Source organism: Notamacropus eugenii, chromosome 1 (genome assembly GCF_028372415.1).
Source record: "Notamacropus eugenii isolate mMacEug1 chromosome 1, mMacEug1.pri_v2, whole genome shotgun sequence".
Taxonomy (NCBI): Eukaryota; Metazoa; Chordata; class Mammalia; order Diprotodontia; family Macropodidae; genus Notamacropus; species Notamacropus eugenii.
In genome coordinates, this window is record NC_092872.1 from 14625210 (window position 1) to 14645056 (window position 19847).

The 19847-nt window shown below is 44.4% G+C and overlaps 1 protein-coding gene across 5 annotated transcripts in view; it reads left to right on the plus strand.

The window, feature by feature from the left end:
- PLXNB1 (plexin B1) overlaps positions 1 to 18347 on the plus strand; it is a 72014-nt gene extending 53667 nt beyond the window's left edge. For 4 of the 5 annotated variants that reach the window (XM_072654736.1, XM_072654751.1, XM_072654764.1 and 1 more), the window contains 10 exons: positions 2807 to 2975; positions 3198 to 3301; positions 3397 to 3481; positions 3668 to 3840; positions 5036 to 5196; positions 5446 to 5593; positions 14469 to 14533; positions 14739 to 14814; positions 16216 to 16290; positions 17412 to 18347. In XM_072654736.1, the coding sequence (XP_072510837.1) occupies positions 2807 to 2975; positions 3198 to 3301; positions 3397 to 3481; positions 3668 to 3840; positions 5036 to 5196; positions 5446 to 5593; positions 14469 to 14533; positions 14739 to 14814; positions 16216 to 16290; positions 17412 to 17516 (1161 nt within the window). In that variant the 3' untranslated portion in view covers positions 17517 to 18347. Of the gene's footprint in view, positions 1 to 2806; positions 2981 to 3197; positions 3302 to 3396; positions 3482 to 3667; positions 3841 to 5035; positions 5197 to 5445; positions 5594 to 14468; positions 14534 to 14738; positions 14815 to 16215; positions 16291 to 17411 lie in introns of those variants that run through there. The other variant, XM_072654757.1, reaches the window with a different exon arrangement.
- Positions 18348 to 19847: the final 1500 nt, after the last annotated feature.

Below are 19847 nucleotides of genomic sequence, written 5' to 3' on the forward strand. Positions count from 1 at the left end.
AGATTTTGAGTTCCAAATTTTCTCCTCATCTCTCTCCTCCCCCACCCCAAAACACCATGCATTCTGATTACCCCTTCCCCCAGTCTGCCCTCCCTTCTATCACACCCCTCCCTTCTCTTATCCCCATCTTCTCTCTTTTCTTGTGGGGCAAGATAGATCTCTATATCCCATTAACTGTATTTCTCATTTCCCAGTTACACGCAAAATCAATTCTAAATATTTGTTCCTACAACTTTGAGTTCCAACTTGTCTCCCTTTCTCCCTCCCCACCCATCCCCACTAGATGGCAAGCAATTCAATATGGGCTGTATATGTGTAGCTTTGCTAAAAACTTCCATAACAGTCATGTTGTGATGGACTATATTTCCCTCCATCCTATCCTGCCCCCTATTTATTCTATTCTTTCTTTAGACCTTGTCCCTCCCCTAAAGTATTTACTTCTAATTCCCTCCTCCCATTTGCCCTCCTTCTATCACCCCCCCACTTATCCTTTTCTCCCCTACTTTCCTGTAGTGTAAGATAGATTTTCATACCAAACTGAGTGTGCATGTTATTTCTTCCTTAAGCCAAATGTGATGAGAGTAAACTTCATTTTTTCCCTCTCACCTCTCCTCTTTTTCCTTCCATTGAAAAAGCTTTTTTTTGCCTGTTTTATGAGAGATAATTTGCCCCATTCCATTTCTCCCTTTCTCCTCCCAATATATTCCTCTCTCACCTCTTAATTTTATTTTTTTAGATATTCCTGTTTATTTTTTAGATATTCCTATTCACTCACTCTGCGCCCTTTGTCTGTGTGTGTGTGTGTGTGTGTGTGTGTGTGTGTGTATAATCCCTCCAACTACCCAAATACTGAAAAAAGTTTCAAGAGTGACAGATATTATCTTTCCATGGAGGAATGTAAACAGTTCAACTTTAGTAAGTCACTTATGATTTCTCTTTCCTGTTTACCTTTTCATGCTTCCCTTGATTCTTGTGTTTGAAAGTCAAATTTTCTATTCAGCTCTGGTATTTTCATCAAGAATGCTTGAAAGTCCTTTTTTCATTGAAAAACCATTTTTTCCCCTGAAGGATTATACTCAGTTTTGCTGGGTAGGTGATTCTTGGTTTTAATCCTAGCTCCTTTGACCCCTGAAATATCATACTCCAAGCCCTGTGATTCCTTAATGTAGGAGCTGCTAGATCTTGGCATAATAATTTCTATACCTACTATGTACTAGGCATTGTGCTAAAGTGCTTTACAAATATCTCATTTGATCTTCAGAGTAACCCTGAGAAAGTAGGTCATATTATTATCCCCATTTTACAGTTGAGGAAACTGAGGTAGACAGAGGCTAAGTGACTTGTTCGGTATCACAAAAGCCAGTAAAGTGTCTGAGGCAGGATTTGAGCTCAGTCTTTCTGACTTGAGGCCTAGTGTCTCACTGTGCACTATTCACTGTGCTGCCTAGCTGTTCTTCAGGCAAGAAATTTGGTGGGTGGGCCAAAAGGGGAGTAAGACCTTTAACACAAGAGACAAGGGGTCTGTTTCTGGCCAGTGGAGGGAGCTGACATAGTGTAGACAGGATCCTGGTAAAAATGGTTCTACCTACCTACATGGTTTAGGTACAGAACCCAGCTTCTAATGTCATAATTGAGAGAGTTGGTACATGAATTTCAGGCATAGAGACTGCAGCCATTTTTCTGTGGAGAGGGAAGGATTCCCTGCACTAGAGTCACAGAAGCTCTAGGAAGTTGAAGGTCAGGGGCTTGTGATATCAGAGCAAAGGGATCTGAATCTTGGGGGAGGAATCTGTGCAACAAAAAAAGAAAGATTCTTCCTCACTGAGGAGTCAGGGAAGGGAGGGAGGAAGGAAGCAAGGAAGGAAAGGAAGGAAGTTAGGAAAAAGAAGGAAGGAAAAGGAAGAAGGTAAGAAGAAAGCAAAGGAAGGAAAGGAGAGAAAAAGAAAGGAAAGGAAGAAGTGAAGGAAGAAAAGAAAGGAAAAAAGGGAGGGAGGATTTGTTAAGCACTCTTTATAGTTGGGGAAACTGAGGACCTGTGAGGGTCAGAGCAGCAGCAAATCAAAGATTTCACCTAGGCTAGGGTTAAGCAGAAGGACATACAGCTGGGGTAGGAGCCTGGAATCATGGGGAAGGGACTAGAGATCCATCAGCCTGGGCAGCAGCGCTAGCCACTGCCTGTCCAGTGAGAAATCTGGATCTTTGGTTAATATCCATTCTCTGGTACTTAGCTTAGACAGGAGGGAAAAGGAGCAGTGCCTGACCAGGCCATGAGCTACATAGCAAACTAAACTCTGGCTGGATGCTCAAGTTGGGCTCCTAGGAACATAGATCTTGAGTGGGAAGGGACCTTAGAGATCTGCTCCAAAGTCATACAGATAGTGAACATCAAAGCCAGAGTCTGAATCCAGGTCTTCTGATCCAAATCCAGCATCACACTCTGGAAACCTGTACTTTTCTGGATGTCAAGGTGTTTCTTTTCTTTTCCTGTAGTTTCTTTCCTAAAGAGATTCATTATAGAAATCTCCCACTCTTTTCTTAGTGAAACTTAAGAGCCAAGGGAATTGTACACACAGTAGATAAGGGAAATGGTCAGTCCCTAGGTATTTTGGGTGATGGTGACAGAAAGGCCTCTCTCCAGCTGAGGAGAATCAGTGGTCCCTGGTGGAACCTCTGCTAGCCATGCAGTTAACCGGTCATGTTGATCCCTTCACAGACTGGTTCCTTTTTCCTCTTCACCACCCCCTCCCAGCCCCTGGAGCCTTTGTAAAGGGACCACTCATGATTACCCCTTTATATGTCCTGACAGACATTAAATGCAGTGACAGTGCCAGGTGTTGGGTTGGCAGAGGCTCCAGGCATTCCTGTGAAGGTCCTAGACTGTGACACCATTTCCCAGGCCAAGGAGAAGATTCTGGACCAGCTGTATAAGGGGGTGCCCCTTGCTCAGCGGCCAGAGCCTGGTGCCCTGGATGTTGGTGAGGTGGCTGGAGGGGTGGCTTCAGGGGGAGGGAGGGATGAATTGGATTGCATTGCTCTCCTGCTGCAGGGGTCAGGGCATCCCCCAAAGTTGCCCTCATCCCTAGATAATGAGTTTGAGACTTAAACTGACCCAAACCCTTCTCCCTGGACAGCAGCCTGGGAGCTTTGTGTGATGACAGGGGGAGATTGAAGCCTGTCCTTTCTCATTCCCCTTGTAGAATGGCGGTCAGGGGTGGCTGGTCACCTCATCCTGTCTGATGAGGATGTCACCTCTGTAGTCCAAGGTGCATGGAGGCGGCTGAACACCTTGCAGCATTATAAGGTGGGAGGGGATGGGGGGTAGAGAACAAGGGTGAGGGCTAGGGGGAGGTGTGCTGGGCTATTGGGGGGTAGGGGAATCACCAGCCCTGTCAACAGGTGCCTGATGGAGCAACTGTAGCCCTGGTCCCCCGCTTCAACAAGCACATTCCCCGGGAAAACCAGGATTATGTCCCTGGAGAGAGTAAGTACCTCTCTTCTCCTTACACTGGATAGCATGAGCATCTCCCCAAATCCTTCCTTATCCCAAGGAGATCTCCAAGCATAATCATAGGTAGCACATCTCTTCAGCCCCTGCCCTTCACTATGGAGATTGTGAGGATCTCTTATGGGGATATAGGCTGATCTAGATATGGGGTTCCTAATGCAGAAACTCCAATGTTGGAAGACATGGATGAGGGAGGCATCCGTCCCTGGCATCTAGTGAAACCAAGCGAGGAGCCAGAACCACCCAGGCAAAGAAGGGGAAGCCTTCGGGGTGGAGATCGGGAAAGAGCCAAAGCCATCCCTGAGATCTACTTGACCCGTCTGTTGTCCATGAAGGTAGCAATTACATGGGGGTGTCATTCAGGGACAGATGGCATGGGCAAATCAAGGGTTTGGTTGGGAATAGATGTACTCAGAGATCATGTAGGACAAGGTAACCTAGAACTGCATTAACAAGACACAATGCTTATTGAGCTCCCGCTGGTGCCTTGTTATGGACTGAAGGGAACCCTGGGTTCTTGAAGGCTGTGCCAGTCAAGCTTTGAAAGAGCCAATCAAAGTAGAAAGCCTTTGAATGTGATCTCTGTGACAGAGTGAGTGTCTATCTATCGTCTGAAAGCCAACCCAGCTAATGAGCCTTACAAGGGATGAATTTTTTGGCTTTTGCAGTTCTGAAAGACCATCCAGGGTGGGGGTGGGGGAGTCATGATTTGAATCAGTGGAGGGACCCTACACTGGTGAAATCATAGATTGTTGAAGTGTCCCAGACAAAGATCCCAATAGTCCCATTTTTTAGCGGTGGGCTAGAGCTGCCTTGTACTGGCTCATGAGAGGTGATTATTAAATTTTCAGTGTGAGCATTTAGATTTTACACCTTAGTAATTAGCAAATGCTACAAACCTGTACTTGATTTGTTGTTTGATTGATGGTTTAGACTTAAGATAGTGATGAAGAAAACATTAATAATATAGATTAAACTACAGTACACCAAGTGTACATTCCTCGTTGTTGACCCCCACTCCAAACAAACATTTACCAGCACACTCCTACATAGGTCTTTGCCTTGATCAGACCACATCCAGAGTATTGTGTTTGGTTCTGGGTACCACATTTTAAGGGAGGACGTTGACAAATTGAAGTGAGTCCAGAGGAGGGCAAGCTGAATGGTGAGAGGATGGGAGATTATGCCTTAGGAGGATCAGCTGAAAGCACTAGGGAGTTTTAGCCTGGAGAAGGGAGGACTTGGGTTACATGAAAACTTTCTTCAAGGAGATAAAGGGCTGTCATTTAAAAGGATTAGATTTGTTTTGTTTGGCCAGAACTGGGAGTACTGGATGAAAGTTGTTAAGAAGCAAAGCTGATTTTTGTTTGATGCAAGGGAAAATTTCCTACTAATTAGAGCTGTCCAGAAAGTGGATTTGGTACAGACTGGGTAGAGTTGCTGCTGCCTTCAGCTACAGGATGGATACTTGCTAAGGTCTCAGTGTCACTTCAGGCTTTGTTCTTTTTTTCTCCCATGATCTCTTCCCAGGGCACCCTGCAGACGTTTGTGGATGACTTATTCCAGGTGATTCTTAGTACCAGCCGCCCAGTGCCCCTGGCTATCAAGTATTTCTTTGACTTGCTGGATGATCAGGCACAGCTGCATGGTATCTCAGACCAGGACACTATCCACATCTGGAAAACTAACAGGTCAGGTGCCAGTTGGACTAATGGGGTAGTGACCAGGACCATCCTCTGGTCTGCCCTGTCTATAAGTCTGTCCCTGAGGTGATGGTGGACTATGTAGTGGACAAGCGCCACTACACACCATCCCTTACAGTGAGAAAGTTCTGGTTACAGCTGTGGTTGGGAGGGAGAGGGCACAGAGGCCCTGGGGGGCCTCCCCAGTTACCCAGAACTTACATTCTCACACCCTACCCTGGCCTGCCCTGTCCACAGTCTGCCCCTGAGGTTCTGGATCAACATCATCAAGAACCCTCAGTTTGTTTTTGATGTCCAGACGTCAGACAACATGGATGCTGTGCTCCTAGTCATTGCCCAGACCTTCATGGATGCCTGTACTCTTGCGGACCACAAGTTGGGTCGGGTGAGTCAAGGATTGAGGGTGGCCTAAAGTATGAGGATCAGAGGTATGAGACAGGGGCAGAAGTCAGGCTGTTGCAGCTTTGGGCTAGAGGGAGAGGGGGAGAATCTTGGAGTGAAGTAGGTTTGTGGGAAGAGGTATGACGTTGGAAGAAGAGATGTCTTAAAGAATGGAGAAGTAGCATGGATTTGGGGTTGGTAATAAGATATAGGGAGGAGGTAGCATAGCATGTAGATAAAGGCTTTAGAGTCAGGGAGACATGGATTCAAATCCCGCCTTTGATATGTATTAGTTGTGTGACTTCTGGGCAAGTCACTTAGGCTCATATTGTTCCAAGAAACTCTCTCAGTCTGTGTTTCACTCTGGGAGTTCTCTATATTGATAAAATCACAGGCTCCAACTGACATGCCCTTCAAAAAAAATGTTCTTTGGGAAAGAATGAAGTATATGGCAGAGGTGGGAGAGGAAAATGTGGGTTTGGCATGGGGTAGAACTATGTTGATCATATCTTTTGGATAAAAAATGGAGACCATAGAGATTTAAAGACTTAGAGATGAGACTTTAGGGATCATCCATTCCAATCTCCTAATTTTCTGGATGAGGAAACTGAAGCCTAGAGAGACTTTAGATGACTTGCCCCAGGTCCCATAGGGAGCAAGTAGCAAAATGGTCATTCACTCACTCATACAAACACGCAAACATAAGCGTTTCATCGTATTGACTTCTCCATATTCTTCTATAAATCACTGAGAATCTACGTGACATGCAGGAGGCCTTCCGGTGAATTACATGACAAGGCCTCTTCCTTTTCTGGCCTTCCCCATCCTTGGCGTGATGCCTTTCATGCCACCTCCCACACATCCTTGGTGTTAGGCTGTTGCTCTCCACTGAGATTTAGGCCAACTTCAGCTGTGCTTCTTCTGAGGTCATGTTCTATGTTTAAAACCTTATAGTATCACTGAGTAAATGTTGCTGATGAAAAAAGACCTTGGTGTTAGGGAGACTTTTGGGATCACAAAGAGGACAACTGTCTTTGTGGTGTTTGCTGTCCTTATCCTGTTTGATTTTTGGGCCCAGTTCATTGCCTATCTTCATTGTCTGTCTAGGAGATAGATGGAAGAACTCACTGGTCTGCCCTCGCAATGGCAGGTCATAATCCAGACAAATAGATTCCAAATACATGTTACCATATTTGAAGAAAGAGTCTGAAGTGGAAAATCATCTGAGGAAACCTGTTTTCTTCTCATATTTACCTCCTGGATATTGCAATATGAGCATATACAATTTTCACGAAGGTGTAAAAGTACATATGTGGATCATGAGTTGCTGATGTTTTCCTGGTCCCCTTTCTTTTGGTCTGTATTTTTTCTCTTTTTTTGGAATTTTCCCCCACTTTGAGGCAGTTTGAAATTTGACATCTAAGTGACTAATATTGTGACAAATTCGGCATGCATTTTTTAATATGTATTTGTTTAGGACAGCTGTTCTTCCTGAATTCATATTTTTAAGTGATATTTCTACTTCTTCATTATAGCACATCAGAATCCGAGGTGGTGGCACCCGAATGGGGTGGTTCTATTTATCAATGATGAGAACAGATTCCAAAGAATTGTGAACAAATCTGTTCCATTACATGACTATTGATTGCCCTTCTAGTTTCATCTCTAAATGATCTAGCTCAGCTAATTCTTATACTAATTTTGTATTCCTTTCCTTGCTTTTCACTGTGCTGCAGGGCCAATATTGCTTGTGATCTTCTGTCATCCTTTTCCATGGTGTGTTACGATCGGGCTAGAATTGTTCTTTGTGTCATCTGCCTGCTTGGCATTGAGATCAACTATTTGCTTGATTAAGGCAGTCTCTGGGTCTTTTGGCTGCCTCATTATCGTGGCTCTTTTACATTCAGTAAGCCTTTGCTAATTAGAGTCAGTGTCTTTTACCTTTCCCATTTTTGGAGAACCAAGAAGTTGTCAACACTTTCAACTGTTGTAAATGCACACTGTATTTTCTTATCCTTTTTCTAATCTGGTGATGATTTGGACTTCTGTTCTAACTTGTCAATGATCTGACTTGTTTCAATGAGTTGATTCAGCTCAGATTGCCATTTTGGTAACTGTTGTTTCCCTGTCCGTTAAGACACAAATTAGACAACCTAGGTAAAAGTCTTTACCAACTTGCAAGTGCTATATAAAAGTCAGCTCTTGTTATTACATAGTACATTGAAAGTTTTGTGATATTGTTCAAGACTTGTCATGACCAGACCCTTCTGACTCACTTCTTAAGTAAAGTATTTGTGAAATGTAGGCTTGAGACTTCTGAGTAATCTATAAGCTTTTGACCTTTTTCATTTCTTAATCCCAAACCATATTTTCCAATATTTCTTCTGTTCTCCCTATGTCTGCTTTGACACTGAAGTTACCACATAGCAGGGTATCTGTTGATTTAATTCGGAGGATCTTGTCAAGTTCTTCCTGGAATTTTTCTGCTTGTTTATCCTTTACAACCAGCGTTGGGGCACAACCTGTAATTATCTTCATGGTGGCCTTTTTACTGATGCTCGTCAGGAGTATTTCAAGGTGAGATGAACAAGGATTTCATGAAATGATATTTGGGCATCTGATGAAACTAACTAATTCCTTTCGTTGTTTCTTTAAGGAGAAACCATGAGCCATCTTTTCATTGGCAGCAAGTTATTTCTCTTAGTTTTGTTTCTAGGGAGAATGTCAATATGGATGTGGTTTGGTTTTATCCAACTCAATGATCTTTGGACAAGAATCTCACAGTTAGAGTACTGACAGTGTCTGTGGAAAAATACTTTGTAATGTTTGTTGATAGTCTAAGAAAACTCCCTGATTCTTAGTTCCCTCTCTTCTCTCTTTTTACTATTCAGTCATTGTCTCTGGGAATCTGAAATTTGTTGGATCACCATGGCCTAAAAATTCATCTCTTAGTGGCCAATCTGCTGGTAGTGAGACTTTATGCACTTAACCTAGAATGATCTTTGGGCAGCAGCCACTGTCTCCTACTGGAAATGGTCCCAGCTTGGGCAAAGCTTGCTGGAGCATGTCTTTGACTGGCATGCTCTCAAAAATTTAAGCCCATCTCAATGCCACAATGAAGTATGGAGTAGGATTTTTGCAGAGGACACAGGAACCCAATAAAGGACAATTCTAAGGCAGTGAAATGGAATGTTCAACCGTCTGGTGTAGAACACTGTGTAAAAATGCAGAGGAAAGGAAGACTCGTTGAGGGGAAGTGAACTTGGGTCACTTTTTGGAGGAAGAGATGGTTATTATGGCTTTTTGGAGATGGGAGTAAGTAAGCAAAAGCCCTGTGGTGGGAAAGAGTAGGTTGTGTGGAGATAAGTAAGGAGACTGAATTGCCCAAAGTTAAGAGACTGAAATGGAGAGTAATCAAAGATGTCAGTTCTTTCTTTCCTTCCTTCCTTCCTTCCTTCCTTCCTTCCTTCCTTCCTTCCTTCCTTCCTTCCTTCCTTCCTTCCTTGCTCCTTTCCTTCTTTCCTCCCTTCCTCCCTCTCTGTCTCTGTCTTTCTCTCCTCTCTACCCCCTTCCACTTCTTTCCACCCAAATGAAAAACAGACCAATAAAAAGAGAACCTTCATAATACATATTCATAACCCAGAAAAATAAATTTTCTCTTTGGCCATGTCCAACAACGTGTATCTCATTCTGCATTTTGAGCCCAACATCTCTCTGTAAATAGATTGGTAGCATGCTTCGACTTCATAGTTTTTCATTGCCTTGAGCAGTATTCTGTTGACTTTCCAAGCTGTTTTTCTCTATAATGTTACTATCTTTGTATAAATTATTCTCCCAGTCCTGCTCACTTCATTCTTCATTGGTTCATAGAGGTCTTTCTAGTTTCCTTTGAAATAGTTCATTTCACAGTTTCTTGCAGCAGAAGGATATTCCATCACATTCATACACTATAATCTCTCCAGCTATTCCCCAATTGATGGTCACCTCCTCAGTTTCCAGTTTTTTTGCCACCGCTACAAGAGCTGCTGTAAATATTTTTGTGCATCTGGGGCTTTTTCCTCTTTCTTTGATCTCTTGTGGGACAAAGGCCTGGTAGTGTTATTGTCAAAAACCTTTTCCAGCTGTAAATGTCTGACCATTGTGGCCTTTCATCTTATGAGCTATCTTAGCATGTATGAGGTCACAGTCTGTGTGTGGTACTTCAAACTCTGACTGTGGCTGAGCTCTCTGAGGGAGGAATTCACAAGAGAGAAGAGGTGAAGACCCAGAAATAAGCCTTGGGGAATTCCCAGGGTTCAAACTCTGACTGTGACTGCTCCTTGAGGGATGAATCAATGAGAGAGAAGAGCTACAGGCCAAGAATAAACCATGGGGAATTCCCAGGGTTAGGAGAGCTTGGAGGAAGATGAGGAGACAGTAAAGGAAATTGAGGAAGAGCTCCCAGAAATTCAGGAAGAATGCCAGGAGAGTAAAATATCCTGCAAACCAAACAGGGAGAGGAAGTATGATGAAACGGGGTCAGACATCCTTGTTGTTGTCTCATAAATACATGTTGGAGACTGTGAAGAGTTTCCATGTTCTATTTCTGATCATTGTTTCTGACTTTTAATATTCACCTTGGTGACCTTTGTAACATCTTGGCCTCATTTCCTGATCACTCAGCTTCCTAGTGTTCTGTTATCACTACATATTCCTCTCTTTTCTTAGAGGTAGAATGACCTTGTGTTGCATTAAATAGCATTGTGCTCTTGGTCAGGACACGTGTGATCTTGATGCTGAAAACTGCTTGCTGTATCACTGTCCCCATGGGAAAGTCACTTTGAGTCTATGGGCCTCAGTTTCCTCATCTGTAAAATGAGATGATCATGAATTCCCTTCCCACCTCACAGGGTGGTTCTGAGGAAAGCACTCTATGAAACTTAAAGCTCTAGATAAATGGGAATTACCAGTATTTGGGATTCTCTCTGATCATAATCTCCTGTCCTTTCATATCTCCCAAGCTCTCATTCTTCCCCAGTCTCTTCATCCTTATCTTGCCCTTTAAGTATCTGGGATCATCTTTGTTGTCCTAGTCCATTGTTTCTGTTCTAATCAATTATTTCAATTATGTAGTGTTCATTCTTGGATCCCATGACCCTTTGTCCTTTCACTGTTCTTATGCTAAAAATTGAAGCTTTAGAATAGATTTCATATCATCTTTGAGGCAGGTAGGTGGTAGAGTGGATAGAGTTTTGAGCCAGGAGTCTTGGAGTCAGGAAGACCCGAATTCAAAACTGGCCTTAGATGCATACTAACTATGTGACCTTGGGCGAGTCATTTGATCTCTTTGTCTCAGTTTCCTTAACTGTAAAATGGAAATGGTAACAGCGCCTATGTTCTGGGGTTGTTGTGAGGATTAAATATGGTAATATTTGCAAAGCTCCTGGCACATAGTTGTTGTTTAATTGTTTTCAGTGGTGTCTGACTCTTCATGACCCCATTTGAGGTTTTCTTGGCAAGGATACTGGAATGGTTTTGCCCTTTCCTTCTCTAGTTCATTTTACGGATAAGGAAACTGAGGCAAATTGGGTTAAGTGACTAACCTAGGGACATATAGCTAATAAGTTACTGAGGCCAGATTTGAACTCTGGAAGATGAGTCTTCCTGACTGCAGGCCTGGCACTCTATTGTGCTACCTAGCTGCTGTGACACATAGTAGGTGCTATATAACTGCTAGCTATTATTATCATCAACACTTGTGACAGATTCCCAAATTAGTATTTTTGTCTTTTCCCTTTCCTGGGAGCTCCAGTCACGTTTTCAGCTTGCCTAATAACTTCTGTCTCTTCATGCCTTAAATTGTACCCCTCCTCCTCCTAGACGTGGCTCTTCCGTTTTTGATGATGGCACCACAATTCTCTCAGTTGTCCAGACACAAAGCCTGAGAGTCATCTTTGACTTTTCCTGATCCCTCATCCATCACGTTGAATCACTTTTGAACTTGTCTTCTTGATTCTCTCTCCCTTATATGTCTCATTCATCTCCTTCTTTCCTTTCCCCTTGTCACCACCCTCATTTAGGCCTTTTTACTTATTGAATAGATTATTATATTAGTCTCCCAACTGGTCTCTGCCACCAGTCTCCTCTTTCTCTAATCTCTTCTTTATATTACCATCTGACTTCCTTCCTCTTCATGTACTTTATACTCAACTTAAATCAAATTAAAACTGTTATTTGATCTTTTTAAAAAATGTTTTAATTTTTATCTTTTGTTATGTTCCATCAACCTAGTTCCCCCTGGTGTTCTTCCTCTTCCTCCTCCTTGAGTCATCAGATATTATAAATAGTACTTACTTAAAGAAAAAAAAGCAAAAATCGACATAACCAATGAACACACCAAAAGAAGTCTGAAAATATATACAGAGTGTAATGCTTGTGGATCTCCCACCTCTGCAAAGAGGAGAAGACATTCTTCTTATATTTCTTATTTCCAGACATGCTTGTTCTTTATAATTCTGCAGTATTTATTTTGGATTGACTTTATGTTGGTTTTTTCCATTTAGGTTGTTGTTGTCATTATGTATGTTGGTTTTTCTTGGCTCTGCTTCCTTCATTCTGTGTCAGTTCATGCCGATTTTTCCATACTTCTTAGTATTCCTCACATTTGTCATTCTTTTACAGCATATTGCTCTAGTACATTCTTGGATCACAGTTTGGATGCCCAGTCTATGGGCATCTACTATTTTTTCTAATTCTTTGTTATCCCAAAAAGTGCTGCTATAAATATTTTGGTGTATATGGGGACTTTTTTTTTTAATCAGTGGTCTCCTTGACTGTTACTTGATCTTGTTCTACCTTTTTCTATTGCTAGTCATATACCATGCCCAGAAGAGACTTTTCTTCCATTCTCTGCCCTTGAAGTCCTTCTTTGGCTTCAAGGCTCAGTTGAGAAACCATCTCCATAAGGAATAGCTTTACTTTCCTTCATCCCGGACTGATTGCCTGTCTGGCCTAGATCCTCTCTGGCAGTACCAGACACCGTCCCCCCATCTCCCTGACAATACCTTCTTTTCTCTTGCCTCTCTGGGCTTTCTGCTGACCTTTTCCTCCTAGAGGAAACCCAAAGTTCCCACTCTATTCCAACCCTCAAACCCCTCTCCCTATTTCCCAATGGAGGTACTACTATCCTTACTCTACTCCCTTACCTGGTGGACATGGCCACTGGAATGAGCAGGGATAATTCATCCCAGACAATGGAGGTCTTACTGGGTCTTACCATCTACCCTGCCATGATATTCTCTAGACCCCCAGGCATTGCAGTTTGACTGCTAGTGCAACCTAATGAACCCTGAGACTTGCCATTTTATCTTCACCTGAGCCCTTAGGACCTCTGGGTCCTTCCATCTGACTGGCAACTGAATTATCCTTTCTCCTGTTAGAATGTGATCTTCCTGAGGGCAGGAACTGTATTGTTTTTCTATTTATATCCCCATTCCCAATGCTTAGCATAGTTTATGACACATAATGATAAACATTAATAAGTGCTTTTTTTCTTTCACTCCTGAAGCCTTCTCTAATCTGCCACCCTTTCTCTCCACCAGAAGTGACCCATTGTATGTGTATTGGGCCTATACATTATGATCAAAATTAGAATATGGTTATTTATGTACATATCTCTTGGAAATACTCCTTCCCTTATTTTACTTAAGATCAGGGATTAATTACATAAATTTTCATCATTATATTTTTAGTGTTTTGCACATAGTAGGTACTCAATAAATGTTTTTGAATTAAATACATTAAAACCTTAAGAGTACGAGGAGGAGGGATAAACTCAGAAGAGGATTAGAAAGGAACAGAGAGGACTATGTCTGGAAGCTTGCCCCAGTCATGCAATGGCAGCCTCAGAACCAGGCTGGAGAGTTGGAGTGGGAGGGTGACCGGGGAGCCTCTTGGGAAGAAATCGAATGAAATAAAATAGGAACTGATGTTCTTATGGCACCTGGAGGTTTGCAAAGCTTTCTGTCTTCACACTAGCACCGTGATGACGTTATAGGTGCTAATTGTTGGGCCATTTTGCAAGTCGAGAAGCTGAGACTCTGATGCTAAGTGGCCTGTCCATGGTCAGCCTCTTTAGTGTGGGAAATCTCTCCAGCCCAAGTCTCTGCTAGCACCAAGTCCAGAGCTTTTCTCTGTGCCTTTCATGGTTATAAGCACTCAGGAATGTTGGTTGGATGAATTTATGAATGAATGAACAAACATGCCTGGAACTGAAGAAAGTTCCTTTGAAACTTTGAAAGAAATAAGGGTGAATTATAAAGCAAGGGCTGAAGGGCTTGAGTAGACTATGAGGTGAGGGTCCCAGTTTGAATACAGAGAGAGACAGAAGCAGACAATGTGCATTGGTAATTGGGTTTAGTTGGTTCAGTCTGTGCATTGGCCACTGCTGCATTGGTGTATTTTATTCAATGAGGTAGGTGTTAGGGAATCATCAAACACAGGGCAAAGTTAGTACCATGTTTGACTGAGATTGCCTTAATCATGCTTGCCTGTTTGGCTATGCTCACCTCTTTCTCCCAAGTGAGATTATTAAAGGGAGGAGAACATCAGAAGGGGATCTTTGTTACCAAACTCCTATTCCAAGGGCGCAGGTTGGGGCTCTTATCTTCCTGAAGTGTCCAAATGCAGTGGGGATGAATTGGAGGCTAAAAAGAGACTGTTGGATGTGTATAGAAGGAGGGCATCAGTAGCTTCAAGTAGATCAATTTGAGTGAAAAATGATCAGGACAAAAGTCAGATTGCAGGAGGGCAAGGAGAGAATGGATGCTGGATATGACCCTTCCATTGGAATTCAGCAGTGAAGAGAAGTCATTTTTATTTTCCTTCCTCCTAACGTCCAGGACTCACCCATCAATAAGCTGCTCTATGCCCGAGACATCCCACGCTACAAGCAGATGGTGGAGAGGTACCACTATGAGGATTGGGGTTTAGAGGAGCTGGGAGTGAACCTACCAGTTGGGAGGGTGGGGATGGAGAAAAAAGCTGGGGATGAAATGGAGAACATTGTGGACAGCAGAAGCTGGAAGTATAGGAGTGGGGAATGGAACAGAGAGGGATCCTAGGGGTGACCAGCTCACTAAATCTCCTCTGTGGCTGTGGTCTCTGGGCAGGTATTATGCAGACATTAGGCAGACCATCTCGGCCAGCGATCAGGAGATGAATTCAGCCCTAGCTGAGCTGTCCAGGGTAAGAAAAATGTTGTTTGACTCTTGGGGGGTGGGCTTTGTTCATCCCTGCCCTGGTAGTAAGTCTTGGAGTATTTTGCTGGTATGGACTTCCAGGTACATTTCCAAGGAACACTTCCTTCTTTTTTATGAACTTTGGGAATTAATCCATTCTACTACTAGCTGTTTCTCTTTGGGGTTTCCTTCCTTCAGGGTCCATTAAGAAATGGAATAGAGTCTCCTGGTGTCTCCCATTTCCTCCTATTCCTGAAGCAAGCATGCAGCCTTTTTCTGAGTTTGTAGAAATTTTTGCTGCTTGCCAGTATGGGTCTAAAAATCACACATGTGAAGAAAGTTACAAAACAAGAGATCTCTAAAATTCTCCCTTCTACTCATGGTACAAGGAAAGTTTGACTTGAGCTGGGCTGTCCACTGAATTCAAGAAGCAAAAAGCACCACAGAACTAAACTCTCTTTCCTTTTCCTTATCTTCTGTATATGGTGTATGTGTATAGCCTTTGACAGTTTATAAACTGTTTACAATCATGATCTTTAAGGCAGATTGATTATTTCCCCCCCTTTACAAATGAGGAAACTGAGGCTCTGTGAGATTGTGGCTTGCCCAAGTCTACCAATTAGTAAGTGGCATGTTTTGGATTCCTGAATTCGTTGCTTTTTTCATTTTTTCCCTGCAGTGCTTCTCATTGGGTGTTCCAACCAATTCATTCAGATAGAAAAATAAGGCTGTGACTTGCCTGAAGTCCCCTAACCAGTGACAGAACAGGGATTAGAACCCAATTCTCTTGACTCCCAGTCCTGTGCTTTTTTCCATTCTGTGAGCCAGTGGTCCATAGCTCCCTTCCATGTGCTTTCCACCTTCTCATAGGTAGCCAGTCCCTGAATTTAAACCTGGTCTCAGACACTTATTAGCTGTGTGACCCTGGGCAAGTCTTTGTTTAAACTCTTCCTCAGTTTTCCCAGTTGTTAAATAGGGATAATAATAGCATCTGCCTCCAAGGTTGTGAGGACCCAGTGAGATAATATTTGTAAAAAGCACTTACCACATTGCCTGGCATATAGCAGGCACCATATAAAGGCTTATTCCCTTTCCCTTATGGTCGAATGTGTCTGTACTGTACTTATGGTGAATCTTTGGGAACATCATGGGCTGAAATTAAAGCCATCTGTACTCCAGAAAAAAATTGGAACTTGGCTACCTCGGTTAGCTTTTGTCACAAAGAGGGGGTTCTCCTAGGAGTGTTTGGCCACCTGAGGCCCACGATGGCCCTTGCTTACCTGCTGCGGTCATTGGCCAACATGAGGCAAGCTCTTGAGGCCTGTGTGATGGGTTTCTTCCTCCCTCAATGGGCTCCCTCTCCTTCCCTTGTCCCTGTGTAACCTGAAGTTCTGATCTTCCCTCTTAGAATTATTCTGGGGACCTCAGTGCCCTGGTGGCACTTCATGAACTCTACAAGTATATCAACAAATACTATGACCAGGTGAGTGCCACCCTCAGGAGTGCAGGGACCCCCATAAAGCACTGCGGGTCGGGCTGGGAGTGGGCAGGGAGCTGAGGTTCTCGGTACCTGGGACCGCATGTGACTTGGGTGGGATCGGCAAGGGGGAGCCTTCCTGTGTCTTCTGCACAGAAGCCCCCACTGATTAGTGTTCTCTTCTGCCATTACCCTAAGTGCCCCTCCCAGCAGAGGGGGAAGGGGACCATTGCTTCCCAGAGATCTGGCAAGAATGGTGGGGGCTGGTATGTTCTGCTGATCCCACCCCTACCTCTTGTTACTATCTGGAAGCTTCATCTTAGGAAGGCTTGCTCCCTCATTCCCAGATCCTGCTCTGTAATCCTGCCCCACTCTCCCCCCACCCCCAGGACTGGGATAGAATTTCCCTGGGGCAATGGGACACCTTAGGTAGGCCCCTCATCTTGGGGTCCGGGAAGTCCTTTGTTGGGAATTTTTCTCCCACAGGCCCTCACCCCTGTGTCACTGCCCTGGCCTTAACTTCAGGGAAGCCCAAATTTTGGTGAACGTTTCCTAATCCTTAGGCCAGATGTAGGAGAGATGCCTTCTCCCACTACAAGGTTTGGGAATGTCTCCTTGCCTGCCTAGATTTCACTGCAAATACGTTCTCTGAGTCCCAAACACTGTCTGACAATAAAATGAGCTTCAGCTCCATTCTATTTGGGGGGAGGTATTTGTTTGTGGTGCTCCCTCCTCTTTGACACTTGTCTATGGGCAGGGTTGGAGAGAGTATGCCCAGGTTGGGGGTGGTGGGGATGCTATGGCATTAGAGTGGGATTTCTCACAACCCACTGATAGGAGAAAAATAGGGGTGATAGTGATAGATCTCGGTTGATTGAAACCCTTGTCATTCTTATTTCCCAGAGGTCTGGGGTCTGTATTCTTTCCAGAAGGCTCTGGGTGATGTCTCCTTGGCCTTCAGGTCCTGGTGATGGGAACCTCTAGTGCAGGCTTCCTCTCCCTCCCTTCCATCCCCCACCTTGAGTGGTGCCTTCTTTGATTTCTAAAGGCTTTCAGTGAGAGGCCTCTCCTGTTCTTCCCTGCAGCTGCCTGTCAAGGCTCTGTGTGATTTAGTCTCTGCCTTTCAGATCATCACTGCCCTGGAGGAGGATGGTACTGCCCAGAAGATGCAGTTGGGTTACCGGCTCCAACAGATTGCTGCTGCTGTAGAGAACAAAGTCACTGACTTGTGACCCCTCCTCACCGAGCTGGTCCTGACAGACCCTCTCCCTCGACCCCCGTGGCCTGGATACATATCTTGCTATGGCCTCAAAAGCCTGGGAAGTGGACCCTCCCACCTCCCCCCACCAGGGTGGCCTCATACAGAATGAGGGCCCTCGTGTTAGAAGACATACTCTTTTGTGACTGATTTTCCAAGCAGAGTTTAGTGGGAGTAACAGGGTTCGGGCTTCCTGGAGCTCTGGCCACAGGCCCCTCAAGCACTATGGCAGTGGCCTCACGCTACATGTGGCGATCCCCTTTCCGTGAGCTCACTAGCCCTATAGGATTCACCTTCTCTATGTGGGACTGAGCTGGCCCTCTTAGCTGTTTCTGCTTGGACTGTGGACACAGAGTCAGGGTTCAGTTTTCCCTTGGGGGATAGATAGGGAGGACAAGTGATGCCGCTCACATAGGATGCCCTATGGCATCTTATCATTCTGCCCCTCAAGGCTAAAGTCAAAGGAGCAGGGATATGGTCCCATTCCCCTTCTCTGGCTTCCCCATCAGCCCTGCTGCATTGTGGGTTTCCATCCTTTGTAACTCTGAATCCTCTCCCAGGATCCCTGCAGACTGGTCCCTAGTCAGGTCTGGCTGCTTGAGACAGCAATCCTGGGGGTGGAGAATGGGGGAGAGGTGCCCATCCTGCTCACCCTCATAACCCCTTCTTCAGTGCTAAAAGTCTGCCTCTGTTGGGAAGAAAAATTGGTATAAAGCCTTGATGAGGTTCTGACCTTATGACCTAGTGATGTAACTGTAGTGCTGGACCTGACTGACACCTGGTGATCATTAAAGGATAACACTGACCTCATGGAGTTGGGCTTTGCTTTTTCAGGCCTTGTCCCTGTTGGGAGCAGCAGACCTCTGCAGGCCCTGCTATCCTTAGTGGGCAATGCAGGGAGATGCTCACATCCATCCCTAGGACGTGCCATGCACACCTTCCTGCCCTGCATAGGTATCTTGAGTGACTCCTGGGACCCTGAAGGGAGTCTTGTCCCCAAGCCCCACAGCTGTCTCCTGTTCCTTCAGGAGAAGGGAGATCAGTAGGTTTTAGCATATTAGTATGAAGTAGGAGGGGGTCTAAAATCTAAAGGTTAATGGATTGCTGCAGACAGAGGGAAGGGGTATGCATTGTAGGGATTAGCAAAGGGCAGGTATTGGGAGCTAAGTCCAAATTTGGCTTGGCCCAGTTCAAAGGTTCCCTCCCCACTTTTTACAAATATGCCATAGGCACTTGTGAACCATAAAATCCAATTAAAACTAGCAACTGAAATCTCAAAACATGTAAAACAAGAATCAAAAGGCTATAAAATGTAATTCACCTGTAGTCATTGAATCAGGAAGCAAAGGAAGAGACCAGTGAGGCAGCTGAGATTAAGATTTCAGGCAACTCTTGCTGGCCTCAGCCTAATCCCTTTATGGTTCACACTTGGCTGTGACCACAGCCAAGGCCTCTGCTCCTGAGGTGCAACCAAGCTCTACTGGAAGAATGAGTGGATTGGTGGAGGGAGTTTAGTAGTCTGGAGATGAGTGAATTTGTGAGGGAGGCAGGAAGGGAGAGGGTCTAATCTGCAAGTCACCAGATTGGTGGAGGTGGGCCTGGAATCCCAGATTTAGAGGAATACAACATTCTTGACAAGGAACCATTCATACAGCTTTTGCTTGACTAGCCCTGGAGAAGGGGGATGGGTGTAGTAGAGCTCTGGGCCTGGAGTCAGAGAGACCCGAGTACAATCCAGCCTTACACACTTACTAGCTGTAGTGATCCTGGGCAAGTCTCTTACCTTCTGCCTGCTTCAGTTTCTTTCTCTCAGCCCTCCCAGGGCTGTTGTGAAGATCAAAAGAGAGTTGTAAAATGCTTAGCACAATGCCTTGCACATGCAGTAGATGCTTAATAAATGTTAGCTATGATCACTTTCTGAGGTGGCCCCTTCCACTGTGGGATAGATGTGTTACTAAGTTTTTCCTTACAGCAGGCCTAAATCTGCCTCTGTAACTTTTACCCTTTGGTCCTAATTTTGCCCTGGGGGGTCAAGGAGAACAGGGGGATACAGTGGAAAGAAGGCTGGATCTGGTGTCAGAGGACCTGGGTTTGAATTCCAACTCTACTGCTTGCTCTTGTTAAATGACCTTGTGGGGGCCTCAGTTTCCTCATTTGTAAAATAACCATTAGGCAAGATGACCTTGAAGGTCCCTTCTAGCCATAAAGCTGGAATCTTCAACCTGATCTTTTCCGTAGAGCAGCAATCATGTCACAGAGTTATAAATTCAGAGCTTGAAAGGACCTGAAAGGCTACTGAGCATCT